This window comes from Hermetia illucens, chromosome 4 (genome assembly GCF_905115235.1).
Source record: "Hermetia illucens chromosome 4, iHerIll2.2.curated.20191125, whole genome shotgun sequence".
In the NCBI taxonomy this organism is placed as follows: domain Eukaryota; kingdom Metazoa; phylum Arthropoda; class Insecta; order Diptera; family Stratiomyidae; genus Hermetia; species Hermetia illucens.
This window is the reverse complement of record NC_051852.1, coordinates 10,022,430-10,040,777: the sequence shown is the minus strand read 5'-3', so window position 1 is coordinate 10,040,777 and position 18,348 is coordinate 10,022,430. Positions and strand designations below refer to the sequence as shown.

Below are 18,348 nucleotides of genomic sequence, written 5' to 3'. Positions count from 1 at the left end.
TTGTTGACCAGAACTTGGCCAGAGCTGAAATATTCGTTTTAGGAATGATGGGGTCCTAAGTCCGAATCAACTTAATGCAGGACCGGACCAAATGGGAAGCAACTTACTCCCTTTTTCACTTTCACTTTCACTTTTTTGAGAAGTTTGGGTGCAAGCCCTAAGCGAGGGGTCCGTGGACCAGGAAAAAGGGAGTAAGTTGCTTCCCATTTGGTCCGGTCCTGCATTAAGTTGATGCGGACTTAGGACCCCATCATTCCTAAAACGAATATCTACGCTGTTGTAGGAAGGGAAGGTTTAGAAAGCGGAGGCGGGAGGGATAATCCACACGAGGGAAGCTTTTCTTAAAGAAGAGAGAACGGGTGAATTTACGTTGCACATTTTCAAGGGCAAGACAATCACAATTACGAGTGAGTGACCAGATCACGGAGCAATACTCGAGGGTATTCCTCACAAGGGAATTGAAGAGAGCTAAGGAGGGTTGGATGGAGTCAAAATCAGAGGAGGAGCGAAGAATAAAGCCTGACAATTTTGCTGCTCGATTGATGACATCGAGGCAATGGGTGTCAAAGCGGAGCTTATTGTCGAAAGTGACTCCGAGGTCTTGAGTGGAATTTAAGCAGGATAAGGAATGTCCGTCAAGCGAGTAGGAGAAAGAAGTGGGTGAGGATTTTAGGGAGTAGCACATAGAAGTGTCACTCTATATGACGTTTAGCGCTAAACCATTAGTGGAGCACCAACGAACCAGAGTGTCCAGGTTATTCTGAAGGGAAACACAGTCTATAGGCGACGATATAGCGGAAAACAGCTTAAGGTCGTCTGCATAGAGCAAACAGGGAAAAGTAAGGAGGGGAGGAAGGTCGTTAATAAAAAATAAAAATGGCAAGGACCCAGAATAGACCCCTGTGGGACGCCAGAAGAGGGGGATAAGGAGCGGGAAGTACAGCCGTCAAAAGAGACGCGGCAGGATCGGTTGGAAAGGTAAGAGGCAAGTCATAAATCAAGTGGTATGGGAACGTTTAGGGACGAGAGTTTGGATAAAAGTATCTTGTGATTTACAGGGTCGAAGGCTTTCGCAAAGTCAGTGTAAATGGTATGCACTTCTTGCCGTGAATTTAGACATTTGGCGACAAAGTTGGTAAAGTCAAGCAGGTTGGAGGCAGTGGACCTACGTTTAACGAAGCCGTGCTGTTCTTTCACTATGTGATGGCCAAAGTGGGCGGACAACCAGTCGCTGACATCTTTCCAGAATTTTGGAACAGGAGGAGAGGAGGGAAATGGGACGGTAATTCTCGGCAAGCGAACGATCGCCACTTTTGTGAATGGGGATAATGAGAGCCTCTTTCCACAAGCTGGGAAAATGATTCTCTTCAAGGCTTTTGTTGAAAATAAGAGATAGGGGAAGGGAGATGGACTTACCAGTTTTAAGCAAAAAGAGGTTTGGAAGACCATCGTGGCCAGGTTCGACCTTGGCATCAAGTTCGCCAATGAGGTATTCGACAAGGATAGGGGTAAGTAGGGGAATGGTAGGCGATGCGGGGCAGGCTACATCTACTATCGGGAGGGATTCGGAGGAAGGGGGAGGAACATAGACCGACGAAAAGTAGCGGCAGAGTAAATCACAAGATCGTTGGGGGGAGTTAGCTGAGAAGCCAGAGAATTTAATGGACGGAGGGGATAATTGGGCGGGGCAGCGGGAGTTGCGAATGTGGGACCAGAAAGGTTTCAAATTTCCGCGCTTTAATGAGTCTTGAACGCTGGACAAAATTTTCGTGTCTGGACTTACGTATTAAAGATTTGACCGAGGAACGAAGGGATTCGAAAAAAACTAAGTCAGCAACGTTTCTAGAAGACAGGAACTTCTTTCTCGCAGTCTGTTTTTGACGTAGTTTTTTGTGAATTTCAGTGGTGAACCAGACGGGGTAAGAGCGTAAGCACTTAGGAGAGGAGGGAACGTAACAAGGAAGAAGATCAGATAAAATGGTATAGAAAGTGTTGAGTGCTTGGTCACATGTAAATGGAGAGAGCAGGGAGACCCAGTTGATTGACGCCAGGGCTGAGTTCAGACCTTCGAAGTTCGCCTTACGAAAGTTGAACTTGGTAGGCTTGCGAGCGACAGGAGAGTGGAGTCGGGATATCTGAACATCGAACTCGAGAGCAGGATGATGGGCGTCAGAGGCAACGTAAGACGGAGCATGAAGGGATTGGGAAAGATAACGTACAGGGAGGTTAGAGAGGACAAGGTCAAGAGTGCGATCTAAGTGATTTCTAGAAAGGTTAAATTGGAGGGCCCCACAGGTGTACATGAAAGTGGATAGAGGAAGGGAAGGGTGGGTCGAGTTATTAGGGAGGGAGGGAAGGCCAGGAGTAACGGGCCAGGAGAGCATAGGAAGATTAAAGTCACCACAGAGGATGAAAGGAAGTGAGGGAAACAAAACGGTTAGGGCCTCTGATAATCTGTCGAAGAAATCCTCGTACAGAGAAGGCGGACTTAGGCAGGGAAAATATACACACGATATGATAAAGGGACATACGTTTGGCGGAAGGACACGTATAGTAACAGAATCGTAGGAGGAGGAGGAGGAGGAAAAGATGATTTCGGCACGGAGAGGGGACTTAACAGCTATTAGGGCACCTCCGCAATGTTCTGCCCCCTATAGTTCCTTTGCAGATTAAAGGAGACACATTTGTCTATGGTGTATATTTCCCCCTGGAATATGCAAGTGTACTTGCCCATTGGCTCAAAGTACATTTTCCTTGGACCAATGACACCGGCACCCGCTCCCTCTGCTGTGAGGGATCCGTCTTCTTATCGAAGTGAAACCTCGTTGTCATGTTATCCCTTGGTATCAGTAATTCGGGATATCGCCTAGAAAGAATATCAATCTTCCTTCGATTTAGGCAGCCCCCCGCCTCACTCATACTACCGGCCATCCGGAATACTGCCCTCCTAACTTGCACCTGTATGTGCAGATGGAGAGGGGTTAATCCCAGAAGGACCTCCAAGGATGCCGTTGCGCATGTCCTCATTGCCCTCATCTTCGGGCTGCAACCCCATTTTTTTCCTGCTATGGATCTGCAAGTCATCAGCGCGCTCGTGGCTTTTCGACAAGTGTTTCCGACATGTGTCTTCCAGAGTAATTTTTGGTCTAGCGTGATTCCCAAGTATTTGACCTCTGTTTCTCGTTTCACCTCCAAATCATGCAATGTTATGGCTTTCAGGTGATCCAGCTTACGCCTCCTAGTGAATGGTACTATGGTGGTTTTGGTTGGGTTGATCCGCAGTCCCACCTTCCTGCACCAGGCACTAGTAACCCTTAATCCAGTTTGGATTCTATCACATAGGGTATCTTCATATTTGCCCCTACAGATTAGAACAATGTCGTCCGCGTAGCCCTGGACTTGTATTCCAGTATTAGTTTACACGTCCAGGAGTTCATCCACTACCATACTCCACATTAGCGGGGATAGTACCCCACTCTGTGGACAGCCTTGAGTGGTGTTCATGATAATAGAATTTGCACCTGTCGGTACCTCTATTTGCCTGCGTTCTAGCATTTTGCCCATCCAGAATGCCTGGGTGTTTCCCACTCCTTTGCGGCTCAGAGCATCTTGTATCTCTGTGTGCGATGTTTTGTCGAATGCTCCTTCGATATCCAAAAACACGCACAGTGCAATTTCTTTTGTTTCTATGGCATCCCGTAGTGCCTCTGTCAGCTGATGCAGAGCAGTTTCTGTTGACCGTTCTGGCCGGTAAGCATGCTGACAGTGATGTACGGGATTATGCTTTAGATCGTTAGTTCTAATATAGTTGTCCTCCTGCTGCTTAGAGCGAGTTCTCCTCAAAAGGAGGAGCAAATAAGTGGCTTAACTTACGCTTGAAACTAAGGAAGCAGACAGAGACAAACGACGCACGCTGTAGGGCGTTGTAGGACTGGCATATTCTCTCGGGTTCGGGGAGTAAAAGTAGACATCGAGCTTCGCAAAGTGTACTTTAAAAATGTCCTCATTACTTCGACAACGAGAGGCGACCCGAAGAATAATACTGAAGTTGGCAGAACAATCCAATGGGCAATTACAGAGTGTGTGAATGGTACGCACATCAAGGAAGAAGCGGCGTTGTTGCAGGGAAAGGAGAATGGATGTGCGAAGCCCTGAAGGATAGTCCACACAAGGAAGGTTCTTTTTGAAAAAGAGGGTCCGGACGAATTTGCGTTATATAGCGTCAAAAGCATGACGGTTGTGCAAGGGGGAACAAATCACATAGCAATATTCAAGGATGTCCCTCACAAGGAAGTTGAAAAGCGATGAGGAGGGCTGGATTGAAGTAAAATTGGAGCAGCAACATAGGATAAGACCAAATATTTTGGAAGCACGATTGATAATGTCAACGGAGAGGGAATGAAATGAAGTTTGTCATCGAAAATCACACCCAGGTCTTGAAAGGAGGTCTTTAGTGAAAGGGATTCCAACAAGAGCGTGGGAAAAGGTTTCTGGCGAAGGTTTAAGCGAATAGCACATCCAGTGGCATTTGCTGACATTTAATACCAACTTGTTAACCGACCACCAACGGACCAGAGTATCAAGGTTGGACTGCAGGAGAACACAGTCCAGCGGGGACGAAACAGAGGCAAATAATTAGAGGACGTCCATGTAAACGCGGGCAGGTGAGAATAGAGGGGAGGTCATTGACAAAAATCAGGAATAGTAGTGAGCCAAGTATAGAGCCTTGATGAACACCAGAGGAAGGAGGAAAAGAACGAGATAAGTAACAATGAATAGAATGTAGTATGATAGGGAAGTGGAATAAAGAGAGAGTTTGGAGAAGAGAGTACTGTGGTCAGCGGTCTCAAAGGCTTTGGAAAAATTGATGTAAAAAGCGTGTACCTCCAGTAATGAATTATAGCATTAAGCGACGAAGGTTTGAAGCAGTAGATGGGTGTTTCACGAAACCATGCTGTTCTTTCACAATAAGGTGATCGAAGCGAGTGGTCAGCCAATCATTGACGTATCTCTCGAGGATTTTGGGCAAGAGGAGAGAAAAGAAATGGGACGGTAATTTACAGCTGAAGAAGTTTCTCCGCTCTTGACGATAGGGATGGTAAGGGCTTCTTTTCAAAAATGAGGAATGTAGCATTCTTCGAGACTTTTGCTGAAGATTATACATTAAGCAGGAGAAAGTTTAGTTAGTTTAGTTTTGTATATTGAGGGGAGCCGCAGCTCCGAGCACTCGGGTTTTTGTTAGGCCCATTGTACTATCCCCGGTAAATCGTCTATTCAATAGCTTCCCACCTACAGCTTTCGCAGGCTTTAGAGAATCTAAGAACATTTTCCAGAGGCAAAGGGTGTGCAAATTCTTCATTAAAGGAAACCTTACCAAAGTATCTTCGTCTGAGATCTGAGGAGGCCAGGCAGTCGCATATGATGTGCAGGGCCGTCTCTTCCTCCTTCCCACATTCATAACATATAGCCAAAACCACCACCTCGATGTTTTCCATATGGTAGTCTAAGGAGCAGTCCCCCGTTAAAAGCCACACTAGGGTTTTCATGTCCCACTTCTTGAGGGATAACAAAAATGCCGCTCTAGAGGCCCCAGGTTATTTCACATATTTCCAGCAAAAGTTCAAATTTCTCCACTTGGTTGCATGAATCCTTGCCATTTCACCCTTCAGAATAGACTTCACAGTGGATGGCCGGTTGCCAAAAGCTGATTCTGGCCCTATCATTGTGGGTCCAGACCCTAAGCGAGCCAGTCTGTCAGCCTCTTTATTACCAGCGATGTTTGGGTGCCCTGGCACCCACATTAGAAGTGTTTCGTGCAGTCGGCCAAATTTTAGCAGCACCTGATGACAACTCCACACCAACTGGCTCCATATGTCGTTGCTGTTTAGTGCTGAAAATGCTGCCCGACTCTCGGAATGGTGCGACCCCCCATTTTTGTAGTAGAACTGATTTCGTAAGAACCCGTTCAGAAGAACCTCGTCTCTGCTTCATCCGACTATGAGGCGCCGTGATTCAAGAGCTATCCCCAGTAGAATGAGAAGACAAACCGAGGAAGAGGCTGTGCGAACGGTTAAGCAAATCAACAAGACGGCAACCCACAAGAGTAAAAAGGGCTTAAATCCCGAAAAAAGTGGAGCGTTCGCGAGACCATAATTCCAGAGGAATGGAGTGGATCCCACAGGGAGAAATGTGGAAAAAAGTGGCACGCATGAAAAGGAAGAACTGGAGGCAGATAGAACCTGAGGCTATCATTATCTCCAAATGACGGTGATTTTGTCAAGAGGATCAAGGCAGACTTGTAACTCACCAGTTCGGGAGATAATTTTGTCCGCATTAGAAAGTCGCAGAAAGGAGGCCTTATGATGGAGCTCAAAAAAGCCAAAGATGTAATCGCGAACAAATTCTTCAACCCAATTAGGAACTCCTAAGGACAGGAAGTTGACATAACTGCTAGCATATCGAAGATCACTATATTTGACAAGGATATAGATGTGATGACCACGAAGAAAGAGGATCGCTAGGCAGTCGAAAAGTAGCTCAGCATTATCGGAGTACTAGAGCCAATGATGAAAACGTTGAGGACTACGAAGGACCACAAGCCGCCATAAGTCCACCAGTGGAGCCAGCACTCAGACTGTTGGCAACAGGGAGAGTAAGAATAGGCTGGGTTCTGTGTCGACTTAGCGAGCTGAAGCGGTACTTTAGATATCTTGCCTTCGGTCATATTGCGGAAGCATGCATGAGCTGGCCATAATTGCCCACTATGCAAAGGGAAGGAAGGTGTGAGTCATCGGCACATAGCAGGCAGTAATAGGTGTCTGAAGTATAGGAGAGCCCTTAACGCAAATTTTAAATGAGGTTGGGGCAATCCAACCTATTCTCGCAAACCATCTTAGAAAAGGATATCGATGTGGCCACAATTTATGAGTCGAAATCGGATAGCCATGGCGTCATTTGGATCAAAGACCAAATAGGACAAGCGGCGTTATGAGCTTGGAGTGAACAAGCTATCCAGAAAATAATGAAGCATCCAAAAGATGGATTCATTAGAGCGAAAGTAAAGATAATCTATATATATAGCTGCAATTTTCCAACAAGCGCTATACTTGCCGACTATAAGGAAATACTGAGTGCTCTGGTTCTGGACGTTGACCGAAAATTATAGCAGAGGATTTGGACGTGTTGGCTCTTGAATGGGACAGTCGGACAATGGATCTGAATCTGTTCTACTCGAAGCATTCGGGGTGATAGACGTGGCACTCGCGAATGTACGGGCCTCATTCAGAGTAAGGGACTGGAGTCTATAGTGTACCTGATATACGTGAGCGCTGCTTTAACAAGAAAAATTACCTGAGTGATAGTGAGGATTATACCCACCGTGATCGCCAGGCAATCCGCCAGAAAATCAAGGACAAATCGAGGTTGAAAAAGAGTTCTTGCAGAATGTTGGCCGGGGTTGTCCAAGTGGACCGCGAGATAAAGCTCTCGCGGAACATGTCCTCTGCGACGTTCAAGTCCGACAAACTAATGGGTGACGCAAGCATGCGAAGCTACTGGGATACTTGGAAGGCAACTGCTCTCCAGTAGGCAACCCAACTACAGATGGAACAACAAAACTGCAACTTTCGAAACGAACTAAATTTCAAACTTCCGAGCAAGGAGGCTTTACCAGAGACTTAGTGACAAGCCCAGTAGCGCCAGTCGAGAAGAGACACAGACAATTGGGTGGCCGCTTAAAATGAGTCATTCAGAAGAGGGTAATAATAAAAAGGCTTCAAATTGACTTCAGGTGACCTAAACGTGTCTCCTGAAAGAAATGTTTGCCACTTTCTAGAATCGGCCACAACAAGGATGCATGTTTTGATGGGATCATTAAAAAAGCTTTGAAGTTGATTGGCTTTTCCACCAACACCTTTGAGGCGTGTTTAGAAGAAGGAATATTTCCTGCTCAGTAGAAAAAGTAGAAGATGGTGTTGCTTCCCAAACCTAACAAGCCTGTTGTAGGTCCAGCATCGTATCGCCTGATCGGCTTGTTGGGTGCAAAGGAAGAGACAATGAAGAGGGCCATCTAAGATAGACTGTGATCCATCACCAAAAGTGGCAATAGCTTGCCGGAGCGCCAGTATGGCTTTCGGCACGCCCACTCGGTGGATGCAATAAAAACGGTAGTGAATCCGGCAAAAGACGCGTTGAGTCATGGCGGTTGTTGGCGTTAGAATCAAAAATGCATTCACCTGACCCAACTGGAACTGAATTACTGACATACCTGGCGAGTATAATCAACAAATACTTTCCAGGGCTCGGTATGTGGCTTCTCTGCTGTAGAATGTCATAGGGTCCTCTGCTGTAAAATGTCATATACAATGAGGTGATGTTCCAAAAGAGGCTACGATTGTCGGCTCTGTCGACCTGGCTGTAGTTTTTGTAGGAAAGCACCCAGAAGATGTGGCTGTTCACGTGGTGGAGACAGTTGGAGCGGTAAAGTCCAGGCTAAAAAGACCCGGGTTGACCTTAGTGGATAGGAAAACGGAAGCGGTCTAAATCGGTCGTAGAGAGAGGAATACAGCGAAAGTGGAAGTTGGTGAACATCCAATGGGGTGATGATTGATACCAAACTGCGCTTCAGGGAGCGCTCGCAAAAATTATTCCGAATTTTGGCTGGCCAAAAAGAGATTGTTTCCAGCTGGAGTGATACAATCATTTTTGCCTTATGCGTCACTTGTGTAGGCGAGGCACTCTCAGAGACGGAAGCATGTGAATTTGGTTCATCGGTTGATAGCTCTGAGGGTTTGCGCCGATTTTAGGAGCAATATCAGATGAAGCAGTGTTAGTAGTGGTAGACATGATCTCGGTCGACATTTTGGCCAAAGCAATGAGTGACCTCTCTCATGCACGACGTGCGGAAACACAGGGGAACCTAGTTTCTAACGGGACACGGCAGTGGCTACAGGCAGTATCTACACCGCTTTGGGCTGGAGGATTCGCCGAATTGGGTACAGTGGCTTACTGAAGGATATAGTGGAAGTGATGTTTACTGGCCAAAGATACCGATCGAAAGAAGGAGCCTGAACCAAGTGCTGGGAAGGAACGTAAGCCCGGAGAGTATAGTTGAGGAGACGGTGGCTTACGGTTTCATTCGTAGTTGTAAGAATGCAGAACGGGCTGCTAAAGAAAATAAGGAGGAAGAAAGCTGAAAGGATGGGAAACACGAGTGGTTCCGGCCTCTCCGCCAAATAGCACCTAGTCTAGAGAGACCGGAGTGGTTTTTAGTGGATGAGAATCCCACACGCTCCCGCTCTAGGTTAGATCCTTCTTTTCCGCACTTCTGTAGATTTTCGAGCAGTCTTTATTGTGGGCATTTAAGGCTTCCTAAGTCTGTACCCGACCTAGCCAATTTGCGAGCTGATAATTGATTGTTTAACATGGTCATTTATTCTTTGACGACCAATAGGTATGCCAATATCCATTATGTTTCCCAATACAAAATGAACAATGCAGTTCATCAGCTTCTCAGCCATGGAAGTGCATTCCCAAGAAATTTCTAAATTGGCTTGGAATCCCAGCATGCAAAAATGCAGGAAAACAATAGTTTCCGGCTAGCTTCAGTTTGGAACCGTCTCAAGTCTTTTACAAAGAATTAGGCCTCGTTTTTTCATTACCAAATTTACTAGTGCATAAATGGATGCAGCTAATGGAAATATCACCAACTTATGCGTGGATCATTAAACGTTGAAAAACGTGAGTAGCGCTACTGGTCTTGCCATCCAAGTACGCTAAGTATGTGCATCAAATGTTGCTATTCACTTCAGGATTCACTCATTTGTATCAAACTTTGAAGGAATGGCTTGCAGCAGTGGATGCCCCTTGCACGGAACGCTTCACGCATTAGCTCGGAGCTGGAACAGGTATGTGCTGTTATGGTCATATAGTTCTTGAAATGAAAGTTAACACTTTTTGCATCTAAGGCACTATCATAGCGACGGTGCATTGACTAGCTGCATCCAGTGAATTGCAACAGGTGAATGGCTCTGGTAATAGTAAAGTGGCCATGCATAGTCATGTGGTTGAGTGTGAAGTTGAGATATCGATTGGGGATTTGTAGGGGCGGAAGTATATGTTCAAACATATCCAGTCAGAAGGGTGCCTGATAAGCAAATCAAGGGCCAATTAAGGGAGTGGGTCGGGGCATCTAGATGTCATTCAAGAACATTCTCAAGGCATTTAACTTTCATTCAGGAGTATTTCAAAGGAAAAGTCGTGGAGCGAACTCTCCAACAGCTCCAACTTCCAAGGACCTTTCGGAGTTGAGGGAGTGGGTTACAACAGGATTTCCTTGAGTAGGCGCGATAGCTTCAAGATAAATAGGAAGCTGAGTGGCTCAATTGCAGCCGATATTAGAAAAGATGCATCGTCCCCTCATGGTCTTATCAAAATCAAACATGATTTCCCCCTATCCCATTACATTCTTGAGTTTTACTTCCTCCTAACAATCGAACATTGGCGCTGTTCGTACAGCCAGAATGCGCCTAATGCATACAAATTGGCAGCCCCCCCTGGCTGCACATTATTAACAAAATTCACTTTTTAATTGCATGTGCAACAAAATAATAAACTTTTCGATGCATGCCATGATTATGTTTTTTATTTTCGTTATTTTTTTATTTCTTTTTAAAAAAGAGCCATCCTCTCGGACTATTGCGTTCATATAGTGTAATCTTCAGTGCACACAATAGCTTGTGGTTGTGTCGTCTCCGATAGTTGGTAGGATGGAAAATGAAATGTTTCATTGGATGAACGCCACCATTGAAAATTGGAAAAATGGGAAAATGTGAAAACCTTACGCGGGTCTTTTAAGTTGTTTTGGTTATAAAAGCTAGCCGTTGACCATGATTTTCAGACAATTTATGGTCAGAGATTGTTGCGAAATGTTTTATCGTAGATTTAGATACGCGATAGTTGCGGTGTTGATAGTAAGTGAATAAGTTTTTTTAATAAAATTAAAGGATTTCAGTGATTTTTATATAAATTTGTTCTGTATGAATTGTGGTCATCTTCGAGGAAGACAAGGGAAGAGCTGATAGTGTACTAAGGATTCTAGTTGTTCATGTTGGAGTTAAGCATCGATTTAGTGTGACTGAAATGTTGAACGCAGTAGCTGAGGCCACCCTTAAATTACTGAAGAGACAGATTGGAACCCAGTTCTAGTCGCTAGGGATTCGATAAAAGTTGTGAACAGTGTTGTTATCTAAGTTTGAAAGTTTACGAAACATCGTCAATCCATTTAAGTGGAGCAATTTTTTACAAAAACGTGGATATCCTGCAGTTATTACTCATGTGCCTTTCAGTAGCTGACCATCCTTCTTGAAAGTTGCTTCCTATTTTCTGGTCATGGAAGACTTCTCCTTACTCGATATGTGAATTTTATCCTTCCTGTGGCGTTAAGATTTATCTAAACCTTGTCACCTCACTTTAGTTACTTTGAAGATTGGACTCAGATTATTCGCATTTGGAAGATCAGTCGAAGAAATGGGATTTTATTTGCCTTAAAATCTCTCTCGCTCTTTCCTAGCAGCCTTCTCCTCAGAGTTTCCATCGTCGCTTTTATGTTTACGTATAAGAGTAAGATCAAGTTTGTAGCGAGTCCTATTTTTTTTCTGTTTTCTTTAAGAGGTGGAAATCTCCAAAAAACTAACCTCAGGGCTCACGATCCTTGGGAGTGTGAGATTTTTACCCACTAAAACCACATCTCACCAAGCTACGACTGAGATTTTCCCATTGAGTAGCTTTCTTTGCAGATTGAGGTTTCTTTTTTATTGAGAGAAGATCCTGTGATCCACCCTAGCACTTCGGTTGGCTTCGCTGAGGAACTGGCTGGCCGTCAGTGGCTTATATTTTTAGGCATCATTTATGTTAGCAAGTCGTTTGGCTTTACTTTTTTCAATCGTCTCATTATATCAGCGATATTAGTCAATGTTCGGACTTTGATATTTCCATGTGATCGAACGCGGTGGCTATGTTTAAATGCTTGGTCTTTGCTGACTTAACTAACCGACTGTACTTTCAGGTCCCTATGCAGATCCTCATTACGAATGAACCAGGGAGCGTCTACTATGTTTCTAAGCACTATATTGTGGAACGTTTGTATTACGTTCAGGTTTGATTATTTGGCAGAGCCCCAGAGCTGGATGCCGTACATGGGCCTTAGGATCTGCTTATAAATTAAACGCTTGTTATCGATGGTCAGCTGGTAATTCCTCCTCAATAGCCAATACATCTGCCTGTATCTGGCATTTAGCTCGTCCTTCTTTCTTAGGATGTGTCTTTTCCAGCTGAGCCGAGAGTCATACCCAAATGTTTGACCTCTCTCGCCGGTGGAACATCTCGTCCGTTTATGATGACTTTGGCTGGATTCAGTTTTTTGTTTGTGAAGTTAATGTACGTTGATTTGCTTTCGTTCAATTTCTCTTGGCCCATTCTACAATGTTGTCAATAGCTGTTTGTAACTTTACTTTTGCTTCTTCCGTAGTTGTACCCGTTGTAAGGATAGCAGTTCCGTCCGCAAATATCGCTATTTTGGCCTCTTTACAGTAAGGTATATCATTGATATACAGGAGAAATAGTGTTGAGCCCAAAACACTGCCCTGCGGTACACCAGCTGCAATTTTTTTCAGTTCAGAGTAGGTTTGCGAGGAATATATAAGGACTGGCAAGGTCATAGTCTTGTACAGTAAGAGTTTTGACCCTATGGTGAGGCATTTCGAGCGGAAGAGTTTTTGTAAGCTGAAATAGGATCTGTTGGCTGCCAACAACCGTGCGTGGATTTCATCGTCGTAGTTGTTATCGGTTGTGATTTTCGGCCCTAGATAGGAGAAATTTCCAACGGTCTCACAGTTGTAGTCTCCTTTCTCTATCTCTTGTTTGACCAGTGTGATTTGATGTTGTTGGCTGGTTGGTTTTTGGTGTTGACGTTGCCACCATGTACTTCGTCTTGCCTTCCTTGATGTGTAACTCAAGATCTCGCGCCGCTTGCTCGATCAGAATGAAGGTAGGCAGTACATCTCGGGTTGTTCTTTTCCTTGTTTTACCCTGACTATGCTATCATAAGCAGCCTTGGAGTCGCTGAAAAAATAGTGGAACTGATGTTCATATTCCAGCAGCTTTCCTATCGCTTTCCGCAGTGAGAAAATTTGATCTATTGCTGATTTGCCTGGAGTTAAGTCTCTTTGGTATGGACCGATGAGCGTATGGGACTATCCGGCCAAGCAAGATAGCAGAGAATATCTTCTAGATGATACTCAGTAACATGATACCTCTATAATTGCTGCACTGCGTGATATCTCCGTTTTTATGTATGGAACAGATAATGGTGCGCTGTTGTTGGACATAAACGTTGTCGGACATAAACGTCTCTACTGCTCTTGCTTTGGTGCTACTGGTATTTGGTGATACGCCCTGGTGAGATCTAACGTTGTTAAGAGTCTTCAACCCTGAAAAGTCCTGCAGGATACATGTGGGGTATGGTGATATTATTCAGGTGACGGTAGTCGCCGCACGGACGCCAAATACCATTTTTCAGACGCAAGGTGGAGAGGACTAGCCCATTGGCTGTTAAACGGACGACAGATTCCTTGGGCGATCATTGATTGAAAATCCACTTTGACTATCTGGAGTTTTTCTGGATTTAATGTGCTCGTTCGTTGTGCCACTGGTGGACCTGTCATGGTGATGTAGTGGAATACTTCTCGTTCCTCTATTTTCACTGGACTGGCTGGGATGGTAAAATTGATGAATTCTCGCAAAAAATTGTGGTACTTCTCTGTGGTTGCGACCATCAAAATCGATGAACCGTTTCTGTGAATGTTAATCTCTATGACTCGTGCTCTAAGTCTCGTTGCTTCGTCAATAATTTATCTTCCCCTTACGTCTACCAGCAGGCCGCAATATCTGAGGAAATCCGCATCAAGGATAGGTTGTTCAACGTGTGCAACTATAAAATTTCATCTGAATTCCCGTCGCAAACCGAGGTTCAGTGTGAGTGGTCTTTCCCCATACGTATTGATGGGTGTGGAATTGGCAGCGTCGAGTGCTAGTTCGGTCTTTTGTAATAATTCCCGGGTTTCGGCACCAATTTGTAGGAATCTAAGACAGGAAAGGACTTGATACGAAACACAATTATTCGCAATAATATTCAGAATACTTCGCGGTGACATGATGAACTTCAAATAGGTTACCTGCTACAGTTTTAATACCAGTACCGCCATCTGTGTGTTAACCTACCGACTTTTCAGACTACCTGGTATCCTGTCAGGAGATTATACTTTTGGTTAGTGTCACAAGCAAGTCAGGTCTACACTTCCGATGTGCCGCCACATCACTCCGCCTCCAGCTGAAACCACGGGGGTTCAGCCAAGTAAACCGTCTGTGTAATCCCGCCAATGGGGGGTCACCGGGCGAATCTGACGCTTCGCGGACGTTTTTCTGATGCGCACACCAGCTCGTCGAAAGCCTCCAGCCTCAACAAGGACACCTTCAAAACTCTAAAGGAGCCCTTGTATGGTGGTTGTAACGGCCTCCGAAGAGCTGCCACCCGAATGAGGAGCTGTGAACACGTTTCGGGGTCCTTGGGGGTGTTGACCACCGTTGTCACGTGTCAGAAAGGTGAAGTCGATCGCAGCTCCGAAACCGAATCCCTGAGCAGACGCAGCATTCCAAAGTCGCTTAACCCTGCTCTGATGACCACCGTGTAAACCTATCGATGATTGTGAGGCAATACTTGACTCCATGCGGGTCTCGCAAAAGGTCGATGATCCTTTCGAACGTGCTTATTGACCTTGCACTACTGTCACGCACTCTCTGGCCCTAGGGTTGACGTCCTTGTTTATGGACGGCGAGAAGTATTTATCACTGACTAACCGGTTCGTCGTCTCGATGCCTGGATGTGCAAGATCGATTATTGCCGGTGGTTGACCGACTCAAACTCATGGACGGCTTCAGCAGACCATGCAACCTCGCGGGAGTCTTTAGTTTTTTAGTTAAGGATCGCTTGGTGATGAGCGGCCTTGGGGTTCTCCTCCATGGTCTTGGGATGTGTCCGTTCAAGATTTGACCAGGATGGTTGAGCACGATGACTTGGGCGGTGAAGTCAGCAGCTTCGCGGAGTGGACTGTTCTTGGAGTCCCCAACAACGTAGCTACGACGCAATTCCTTTACGGAGATGTTCTTAACGTTGAAACCAACCTTGGTACCGGACACGGCAAAGCTTCGTGGTGCATTTCAACGGACTTAACTTCAGTGATTATGTTGCCTACGACGAAGTCGACAACCATATCTAGTTTTAAGACACCAGTTTCAACTCGACCGACTGGTTCTGTTCCGATATCGTCAATTCTGTACACGTCCTGAAGTGGAAAATGAAGAGACTTCTCGGTTGGACGGGTGGTTGGCAAGATAGCGCCCAAAGCTTCAATCAAGGTCTACACCTCGGATGTGCCGCCACACAAGGATGTACTTTTTCTAGCAACACATATATGGTTCGACAGAACAATTTCTTGCTGCATTGTTCAAGATTTAGACAGGCGGGTGCTTCAAAATGTTGTGTAAATTAATAAGCCTATAACAGAGAGACATCATAGAAGAAATCATAAAATCGAGGACCAACCGGGAGTGAAACCCCGCGGAATGATATCGAGAGTTTGTTGCTGAAACCAATGGTCAATCTTCATATACCGAGGAAATTAGCGGAGCCTTCATCGTTTAAACATCGTACCTTAGCAGCTCGTCGCTCCAAAAAATGATGATTTGGTCCCTCGGAGAGCCTTACAAAACTTATTAGACACATTTATTCAAATGGAATCTTTGCCTGAGACTTGACTTTTGAACTCGATACTCCAAATTGATTACAGCAAATTTATAACTAATGGTCATGAGGTCTATTCTGGTCTACGAGTCTCCACCTCCACACGAATCAAAAATTGGTTTCATGCAATTTTCCTGAGTGCAAATAGTGGCTAGGGTAGTCGGGTCCTTGTAACACAACCGCTCGATTAGATTGTGATTATCTGCATCATCAACAGCTGATAAATAGGGACTTCCGGTCATTTGGTCCATTATGGTTTTACCTCCTTCCTTGAGAAAATTTTATACTGAGGACGCATCGCTAATCGACTCATTTATACGTGTTCCTTGACCTATACCTGTAGTTTCAGGCTCTCTCCGCTCGTAGTCTCATTATAAATGGCCCGAATAAAAACATCCTGCATTTTATTTTTCAGATCCTTCCACTTTTCAGTTCAGCAACCCTAACAAGGCAGCGCAGACGGCCGACCTTAGAACAACAGCTTAAGAATGACCGATCTCCGTTTCCCGATCAAATAGCGGAGTCTACACAATTCGAACCAAACCATTTGATTTCAGCATCATACTCAGCCAATAAAGAGCCAGGTACTGCCAGAAATGAGCAATGATTATTTTCATCTAATTGAATTGTATTAAAATTCCAGGAAATGTACGACATGGAAAAATCATTGTCAAGTTAGCAGAGCCACAAAAGCAGGATTACACCGACCCACTCTCTGCTGTGAAATCAGCTGAAGAATATGTACAGAAAGCCCTACAGCTTCAGGCTGGCATACAAAAAGTCGCTGCCCAACAGCAACCTCTTTTGGCGATCCAGCAACAAAATGTTATTGAACAAAAATCTAAATTCCCTGAATACGAAGTTTATGAGAACCATCAGGCGCAAATCGGTATTCAACACAGCACCCAGCCCAACTACGATTCATACGATTACACCGAACAAGCTTCGTCATCTTCATCCACTCAGAGCTTGTACAGCGGATACTCTACTGAAACCTACCAGCATCCAAAGCAACCACAACAAGTGAACCAGCCTTCTGACGCTAAGAACGCCGACTATCAGGAGCAATACCCTCAGGCAGGGAATCCTGATTACTATGAGAACACCGAGCATTCCACAGTGAAAAACCTAGAACTATACCAACAACTCCTGCAACCCACAGCTGATAAGGCCGACTACTATGGTCCAGTACACCAACCAGCTGAAAAGAGTTCGACATATCATGAACACTTAGCTCAGTCGACTAGGAAACCACATCCTGAATATTATCAGCAGCACGTCCAGAAGCACAAGTCCAATTTCGAGGACTTGCATACTGAAAATCCTCTTAGGGAGGAAATTTTGAAACAAATCGAGGAATCTGTCAACAAATATATGAAAAACCTTGAAAACGGAGGAAAACTACCCCGTGGCACAGTTGAGAATGAAAATAAAAATGTCTATAAACCCAAGGAGAGGCCTCAGATCCCTGAGAAACCAACACATCCCCCTTTGCCCAATGCTGGTCCGGTCCATGACATTGTGAACAATTTAAACGATAACATTCAATTCATCTATAAAGCCAGGACTAGGCCGCCGATCCCTCAGAAGATTTCCCTGAACTTTGATCATAACGCAGCCTTGAAAAATTTACAGGAGTTTGACCTATCCCATGTCCTTACTGGTGAACAACCTGCTAAGCCTCAACAGCCGCAACACTCATTTGCCAAAGACAACTATCCTGAAGTCAACGAACTCAGATCCCAACATTTCGATAACAAACCACGAAATTTCAATTTACATCGGGAAAACCAAAACTTAAACAAGAACATCCAGGAGACAAGTGTCAGGCCGGTCACGAATCCTTATCACGCTATCGCGGCGAAACACTCAGCTGAGGGCAACTGGCAACCGGTGAATCCTGAGAATATTCATACCGATAACGACAGCAGCTACGACACCTACAACCCTAAATTCAATAATAACCCGGACGGGTTTGGGTACCAGCACAACTATAAAGTGCCTGACGGTCGTGGCAACCATTCGGCCAAACGACATATCAAACCTACGAAGCGAGGAAGACGTGGAGGAAATATAAATCCTGCAAGGAATAATTTTAATTTGAATAAGGATATAGAGGCGAATGTGGCTCTGAGACCTCCTCCATATTAATTGGATCCGTGATGAGGTCCGTGATGTTAATTTGATGTGTTTTTATATTTTCTGTGCAACGTACCAATTATCCTTGGGTTAATTTATTACATTTAAAGATACGTTAAGTTTGGGAAAATAAAGGATATTTCCTGTAAGCATTTTCTTTGTAGTAGAAGTCGGGATCGTTCAAGTGATTGAGAACCTAGAACTATGGTAACAAGACGGATTATTCCTACCCTGCAGCTAGAAATCTTTCTGAGGTCTCCAAAGAATGACTCAACTAGTGCCCGTAGCCTGACCCTACCTAGAGCTGGACAATCGCGAAGGAAGTGCCTGAGGGTTTCCCCATCTTCTTCGCA

At 44.9% G+C, this 18,348-nt stretch overlaps 1 protein-coding gene across 1 annotated transcript; it reads left to right on the top strand.

Moving 5' to 3' along the window:
- The first annotated feature begins 10,773 nt into the window (after window positions 1-10,773).
- Window positions 10,774-18,132, top strand: LOC119654850. Its single transcript, XM_038060430.1, has 3 exons — window positions 10,774-10,970; window positions 16,272-16,440; window positions 16,500-18,132. The coding sequence occupies exons 1-3, from the start codon at window positions 10,887-10,889 to the stop codon at window positions 18,005-18,007; spliced, it is 1,761 nt and encodes a 586-aa protein (XP_037916358.1). The 5' UTR covers window positions 10,774-10,886; the 3' UTR covers window positions 18,008-18,132.
- The last annotated feature ends 216 nt before the right edge of the window (window positions 18,133-18,348 follow it).